The 8,145-nt window shown below is 35.6% G+C and overlaps 1 protein-coding gene across 1 annotated transcript; it reads left to right on the forward strand.

Moving 5' to 3' along the window:
• Positions 1 to 1,938: 1,938 nt before the first annotated feature.
• Positions 1,939 to 4,079, forward strand: LOC133739162 (GDSL esterase/lipase At5g18430-like). Its single transcript, XM_062166925.1, has 4 exons — positions 1,939 to 2,182; positions 3,305 to 3,456; positions 3,548 to 3,781; positions 3,948 to 4,079. The coding sequence occupies exons 1-4, from the start codon at positions 1,939 to 1,941 to the stop codon at positions 4,077 to 4,079; spliced, it is 762 nt and encodes a 253-aa protein (XP_062022909.1).
• Positions 4,080 to 8,145: the final 4,066 nt, after the last annotated feature.

Genomic DNA, 8,145 nt, shown 5'->3' on the forward strand with positions numbered 1-8,145 from the left:
CGAGCCCCGTATGTTTTTCCCTTTTTTTGTATTATTTTTTTTCTCCTTACTCGTCGCCATTGCTGGTTTGCAAAATACCATTATTGGCACCTAGTGTTTTATTTTTATTTTTTTATTATTATTTTTTTTTTTCAAGCATGTGTGATTGCATGGGGTGGGTGAGGGAAGCCGAAGTTGCAACTCGATCTTACACAAGTTTCAATATTTCTCCTGCCTATTGGATCCAAAAACAGAGAATTATTTACTACCTCAATCTCCTTATTAACTCCTATAACCTAATTGAACGAAATTGACAAATTAAGTAGCCTTGATACTAGCTAGAGGGTGTCACCCATGCCTAATGAGGATTTTTCTTTATTAATTACCAAGGTCATTAAAAGTGATTGCCTATGACAACCTGGTTAGTGATTTTGCTTTATTACTAAAAGGAATAATGATCAAAGGAGATCGACGAGGAGGAAACCCTCTTATAGCTGGCATCGTTCCAAACTAGGGAAGACTTATATCCTAATTAAAGAAACAAAGACAACAATTTGAAGGACCAACAATCATATATATATGTTTGTAATTTTCATATTTTTCCAGCCAAAAACCATGATCTCTCAGGCATTTGTCGCTATAATTGAAAATGAAGAGAAGCTCAAGATGCTACGAGGGACAATGATGGTATATTGGTATACAAAATGTTAGAAAATTCGGGTCACTTTCTGAATTCTCTAGCCCAAGATCAAAAGTGAATGAAGATAGTAATCACAAACTATGCAAGCAAACATAACAAATTGTTGACGAGGTTCAGTCCAAATGATGGCCGAATGATGATGATGGTGATGATGATGACCGATCCACTGGACAAGAAGAAGATTACAACTTGAAGTACAATTTGGTTCTTCCTACTCTAGAATAATCTCTCTCCTCACAACACAAATTCTCAATAGAGAACTCCCAAATACACCCATTCTCTAAACGCGATGTCTCAAGGGCACCCTCCATAGTGGGTCTCTTTCAACCTAGAATGTGAGAATCTTCAAACCCTCACATCTTCCCTAAAGGTGTCTTCCAATCTCCGAAAGTGCACACACTAGAGAAATATCTCTGAATGCTTATTCATAGGCTCACAGTTAGTCCGACTCCCAATAGGATCCTCAATCAAAATTTTTTATTTAGAATAATAGGATCTTTATTAATCCTAAACCACTGCTTCTAAAGAAAATCTCCAAGAGTCTTAGATACATTAGAACAAGTTTCCCAAAGCCTTACGATGTAAATAATTCAAAACCAACAAAAAAGTAGTTTTGAGCCGCAACTCTAATTTAAAGTTGATCGGGTTTAAGGATTAATCAAGTTGGGTGCTCGAGCTTTCTTTTATTGAATATCCAAATCAGTCATTAGTTAGTCAAGCTCTCTGTACATTTTCAAATTTTCGATTCACAGCGATAAACTCGTATCCGAGTATTAAGGCTTTGAATCAGTACGTCGAGGCTAAACCCTAGTACGTCGAGCTACGTTTAATAAAAGAAGAAAGAAAAAAAAGGGATCTCAGTTTAATAACACAAGTAAGGTCGACTAATTAATTAAGCTAAGCAACAGAAGCTAGGGCATGCATTAGATATGGTTATTAATTAATTAACTTTTTAGTTTGATCATATTCTAGGGAATTAGGATCTCTGCAGCAAGAGTACACACACATATAAACACACGTGCATGGGTATTATCACTAGGCAAATTCGCCAGAAAAGAATCAATTCAAGTTCATTGTTAATATAGAGGCCGCGACAACGACAACATTAACACTACCTGGTTGTTCATTTCCGAGGCCTCCCGTAATATAAATGAGCAATTAAAAAACCTAGTTCATCATCACCTTCATACAGAAAAGGTAGCGAGAATCGGAACCTTTGCCGGCAAGAGCTACGTACACAGGTCTAGCCCTAGGGCACCATGGCAAAGTCGAAGCTGATGATGCTTTTTGTTTCATTTTGTTTGTTATCTGTGTTTAGTGCATTTGAGGTAGTTTCTCCTGCGGCCATTTTTATATTTGGAGACTCAACTGTGGATGTTGGCACCAATACCTTGCTGCTCCAAAGTGGAGCAAGGGCTGATTTCTCTCCAAATGGGGTTGATTTTCCTTATTCTGTGCCTACTGGGAGGTTCAGCAATGGCCTTAACAGCGCTGATCAAATCGGTACAACGTACCATCGTAAAACTATAGTATTGTGTATATCATCTATATATAATTCTATAGATCATGCATGCATTGACCCATATTATATATACTAACCTCATGCCCGTGCGATTCACACGTGATTGATGAAGACTCTTCAATTGTTATCCACTTCTTTAGAAGAAAACAAAATTGTATTTATTTATTTATAAATAATTTCATTATCTGTTTTTAGACTAAAAGGTATTTTGGGCATTTAAAATTTGGTGAAGCTTTTAAGTAGTTAGCTAGTGCGTGCGTGTGTGTATATATATATTTAGATTTTTGATATTTTAAGGAAAAAAAATTTAATATGAAGCAATACAATTTAAATAAAGGTAAAAGTTAGAAATGATCCATGCATGTGATTTGGGGTGATACTCAATATTAACCTTGTGGTTTCAAAATGTTTAATTTTACCCTTGTGATTTGTGAAATTGATCAAAATTGGTCCAAAATAAAAAACTTTGCCATGTGCAAGTCATGTGTAAGGATAAGTTTGTCATCTCAATAAAAAAAATAAAACGAAAACAAAATTAATTATAGGAAATGAAATTAAAAATAAATAAAAACCAGAATTCCTCAACCTCCTGTTTTTTTAGTTTCATTTTTCAAATACTATTTAATTTAATTTCTTTTACTATTTTAAATTAAAATGACAAATTTATTCTTGCACATGAGGGGTTTTTGTCAAAAATAACATTTGGATCAATATTAATTAACTCTAATTAGTTGGTGGCCTTATGGCTAAAAAAACATTCAAAGATGCACTTATATGTAATTAACTCTAATTAGTTTCGCAAACCACAGGGATAAAATTACATATTTTTAAACCACAAGGTTAATTTTGAGCAGCACTCCAAACTACAAGAACTATTTATAACTTTTACCCTTTAAATAAAATGATACACCACATACACATATATAACTAACGTGTCGATACACTATAATTAATACTTTAATTGGACCATCGGATGATGTGGAAGGATTTAGCTTGGCCTTAAGTATGACAGTGTGAAACAAATTGTCCCGTAGCGCTAGAAGTAAGCAACAGCTAATTCATATTATTCTAATTGATGATTTTGGTAGTGTTGGTGTTTGCAGTGAAACTATTTGGATGCCATTGCCAGAAAAGTCCACCACCTTTCCTGTATGCTGCGAGTCATATGTCCACTTTTAAAAGGGATATACTGCAGGGTGTCAACTTTGCTTCAGCAGGAAGCGGCATCTTCCAAGACACGGGAATAAAAAGATGGGTAAGCACGGATAAATAAATTAATGCTAATTAGTTAGTAACTTAACTATAGTCAATAATTAATCCACGAAACTTACTTTGCACTTTTGCAGACAGAAGTTGTGTCACTGGGAAATCAGATCCAACAATTTGCAGCGGTGCGTGGAAATTTCACAGAGATGGTTGGTTTCAAAACAACCGATACCGTGCTTTCCAAGTCTTTGTTCATCATCAGTATCGGAAGCAACAATCTTTTCGAATTAGTTGAGTACTTTCCAAATGCCACGGACTTGTATAAGGCGAAACTCATGGAACGTCTTCAGCTAATGTACAAGAATCATTTGAAGGTGTGTGTCAATTACTTTATATGAGTAATGTTAGATGAACCACCTTTCTGGTTACCACCTACATATATCCCACCTTATGTAGCATTATTCTTATTTTATTTTCCTTCGGTTCATTTTTAATTAACTCAGTTAGCAAAGAAATATTGTATCTATCACTTGATTTCAGAATTTATACAAGCTGGGAGCTCGGAAATTCAGGATTATAAGTGTTCCTCCAATTGGATGTTATCCATATGCGCGTGTTCAACCAAATGTCGACCCTATAGTGTTTGTGACTTTGTGTGAAGGAACTAATTAAACGAGCTTGCTCAAACATTTTTCATAGAAACTCACGCTCTCCTGCGGAAATTGAGCTCGGATTTGAAAGGGATGAGGTATTGATCACTTGGAAATGCCTATGAAATGACCATGAGTATCATTCAAGACCCATTAGCCTTTGGAAAGCATCAAATGCATTTTGATTTAATATTTGAGGTGTGATATAAAATTAAAATTGGATTAGAGGACGTTTTAGTTTTAATATTTTCTTATCTTTTGTGGGGTGGGTGGTTGAATCTGTCTTTTCATTTTGACAATCACTTGTTAAAGGCCATAATTAGATTTCAGGGTCCTTGAAATAACAGTCATTTTATATGTTTTACACGAGCACGTCTTGGAAATAACTTCGTCTTAATTTACTTGTGACTTTGATACTAAAAGATGGAGAAAGTATATGAGCCGATTGAGATTAGAATATACCAACTACGTACATGCATTGTCAAAGTCTAGGATGAATGCAGTATTGAACGGACTCGTTACTATCAAGACTAAAATTTTATTGTGACAAATTAATATGGATATTATGATTTGCGAGTCATATTGCATTTTTCAATTCGCTAGGGTTTAAGGACGTTCAATCAGCCTGCTGTGGAAACGGGAGGTTAAATGGAGAAAAAGCATGCGTTACAATTTTTGACCCCAACCTTTGTTCGAATCGTCATGAGTTCCTATTCTGGGACTCGTATCATCCTACTGATCGAGTTTGCGTCGCAACTAGCAGCACGAACACTTTATGGTGCAGGAACAAGATTTATGACACCCATGAACTTCAGTCAGTTGGTGGCTAGCTATTGATGTTTTATATGAACTGTTGGAACTTGTGGGACTCTAGTCCCACATGGAAGAAATTTTGAAGGATCATACCTTTTTTAAGGACACACCCATGTAAAGAATTAAATGGGCAACAAGTCAAAATGTGTCCCACATGGAAGAAATTTAAGGACACACCCATGTAAAGAATTAAATGGGCAACAAGTCAAAATGTGGGTTTCGGTGGGCTTTCTTATTGGGCTTCCCATATATATATATATATATATATATATATATATATATATATATACTGTTACTGTTCGTATATATTGATTGGTTCCAACATGAACTCTCACCCTCGATCAACAAGAATAAACAGTCAAGAAGGACAAAGGAATAAGAGATTTGAGATTTTTTGATATGATTTTTACCTTCTCCAAGAACGGAGTATTTATACAAGATACACCAAGACCTATTAGGAAACTAATTACAACAGAATAATCTTAATAATACACAATATTCACAATCCTAATTACATGGCATGACTCACGCCAACACTCCCCTTCAAGTTGGTGCATACAGATCACGGATGCCCAACTTGTCAAGTGAGTCATAGAAGGCTTTACTCGAGAGAGCCTTTGTAAGAATATCCGCCAACTGTTATTCAGTAGGAACGAAGGGAAACATAATGATCTGTCCATCCAGCTTCTCTTTAATGAAGTGTCGATCTACCTCCACATGCTTCGTGCGATCATGCTGAACAGGATTGTGAGCAATTTCAATTGCAGCCTTATTATCACAATAAAGCGGCATAGCCTTTTTCTGCCTGAATCCCAAATCCCTCAACAAATTTCTCAACCACAACATCTCACAAAGTCCTCGGGTCATCCCTCTATACTCTGCTTCTGCACTAGAACGAGCCACCACCTTCTGTTTCTTGCTCTTCCAAGTAACCAAGTTACCACCTACAAATGTGAAGTAGCCCGAAGTATACCTGCGATCTGTAATATTACCTGCCCAGTCCGCGTCTGTGTACCCGGAAACATCCAAGTGACTGTGTTTTGAAAAGAGTAATCCCTTCCCTGGAGCAGACTTTAAATACCGCAAAATACGAAATACAGCATCCATATGAGTCTTACTGGGATTATGCATAAACTGACTCACCACACTAACTGCATAGGCTAAATCTGGTCTAGTGTGGGATAAATAAATCAACCGGCCAACTAACCTCTGGTATCTTGCTTTATTCGTAGGTACTTGATCCAAGTACTCTGCTAACCGATGGTTTTGCTCAATAGGAGTATCAACAGGTTGACAGTCAATGATAGGAGCATTTTAATGTGGTATTTTAATAGTTAATTCCTCACATTTTGCTTAGTTAATTCCTTAACGAATCGATTTTTAACTCAATTTCTATTTTCTTAGGTACATTGGAGTAAATGATGGTGAAATGAGCATTAGGTCCACACTTACCTATAAATGGTGGAGAAAAATGGAAATGTACTAAAATGTCAATTTTACACATTTTCCTACTCCGGCTAGGAGAAACCAAGCCAAGCAAGGAAGAAGGAGCGGCCGCCTGACCAAATGAACTCCAAATGAGCTGAAACTTTCCAGATCCATTCTAGACATCCTAAGGATCGTTTCTTATGAAGAGTGCCAGAGCTAGAATTGAGTGGAAGGCCTTCAAACAATCAGCCCAATTTCCTGCAGAAGCAAAACTGGAAAACTGGACCCGTAAGGAGTCCAGCAGCATTTTCGGCCCAACCACATGGAATAAAAATCTGAAATTTTACCAGGGTGATCTACACTCATAATGGAACATTTTTTATGAAGAGGTCATAGTGAAATTGGGAATGCTTGTTGGAGAAATAATTGAAGGAATAAAGGGGCAGAAACTGATCTAAAAACAGCTCAACACCACATGTTCAAGTTTCCTACCCACATGAAGAAAGCTAGATGCTTTTCTCTTTTTCCTTGGATATATTTTTCTGCTCCAATAGATCATCATCACTTCCATACTTCTACACCTTCATGCCTTGCTTTCATTTCATCATTACTCCATCTTTTCCATATTTTACAAACCACTTTCATTATTTTTCTTCCATTTATCATTTCACTCTTCTTTTTCTTCCCTATATAAACACCTTCTCCTCTCACTCTAAAAAGAATTCCTTCATCCATTTCATCTTCTTTGTCTCTCCATTTCCATTCCATTTTTCTCTCCATTCTCTAGTTGCAAAATTCTGCGTTTTCAAGTAAGAAGAAGAAGAAGAAGAAGGAGCCGGGAATATCATATCCTCCATCGTCCACCTTGAAGGCTTGCTTCCAAGATTCAAGATTTCAACGTTTCAAGCACTCCATCTCCATCTCCAACTCACGGTGTAATTCATTCATTTTTTTTTTTCCTTATTTAATTTCGTAGGAATTTGTTTCTAGTTAACAATAACATTAAGGGCAAAGTTTAAGCCCAATTTCTATGTTTGAATAAAAATTGTGATTTCTTTATGTTGATTTTTATGTTGCTTATGTGAGATTGCTTAATTGATTTTGGATTATGGAAAACTTTTATATGTATGTGTTCTTTGATGGCCAACTTAGGATATATGCATGTAATTGGTGCTAGATTTAAGTAGTAAAGGCTTTGGACAAAAGTCGAAATCAATTAAGGAGGATTGCAAATAGATGGACTTTTTCATACTAGGTTGTGCACTTTGGTTGACATCCTTTCTTTGTTCTTCATGCATTGAATGTGTTCTTGATTAGCTAGTTTTCTAGACTATGATTGCATGTTCAATAGGTTTAATTTAGGTGCTTTCACTTAGATTAAATATTCAAGGAAAGTAAAATATGGGAAATCATTTGCTTCGAATGTTTCACATGGTCAACTTATTTTTCATGACATAGATAATCAACTATAGGAATTGTAATTGGATTTCATTCATATGATTGTAGTTTTGATCTTTGTTTCTTGTGTTCCACCCTTGTATATGTGTTTTTACACTTTCTTTATTTCATTTAATTTTAATTCCAATTCTATAATCTCAAAACCCCCCTTTTTATATTAACTTGTATATATTTTTATTCTTTATTTTATTTTTGTACATAATACTTTTTACTTTATTATTTTAATTTTTTATTTGTTTTTTGACAATGACAGGTGTACCCTCAATCCCCGGAATAGAACGATCCCTATTTGCTTATACTACTAACGATGTTTTCAGGGTTAAATTATGCGCTTGCTTTGAGCGTATCAGTCAAGCATACCTGTTTCTGCCAGCAAGTCAAGAACATAT

The sequence above is a fragment of the Rosa rugosa genome, chromosome 1, assembly GCF_958449725.1.
Source record: "Rosa rugosa chromosome 1, drRosRugo1.1, whole genome shotgun sequence".
Taxonomy (NCBI): domain Eukaryota; kingdom Viridiplantae; phylum Streptophyta; class Magnoliopsida; order Rosales; family Rosaceae; genus Rosa; species Rosa rugosa.

What these genes read in the sequence shown, in the direction of transcription:
- LOC133739162 (XM_062166925.1), top strand. Translation starts at nt 1,939, where the DNA reads ATGGCAAAGTCGAAGCTGATGATGCTTTTTGTTTCATTTTGTTTGTTA. An exon ending in TAACAGCGCTGATCAAATCG is followed by an intron (nt 2,183 to 3,304) that starts GTACAACGTACC and finishes TGGTGTTTGCAG; the next exon opens with TGAAACTATTTGGATGCCAT. An exon ending in TGTACAAGAATCATTTGAAG is followed by an intron (nt 3,782 to 3,947) that starts GTGTGTGTCAAT and finishes ACTTGATTTCAG; the next exon opens with AATTTATACAAGCTGGGAGC.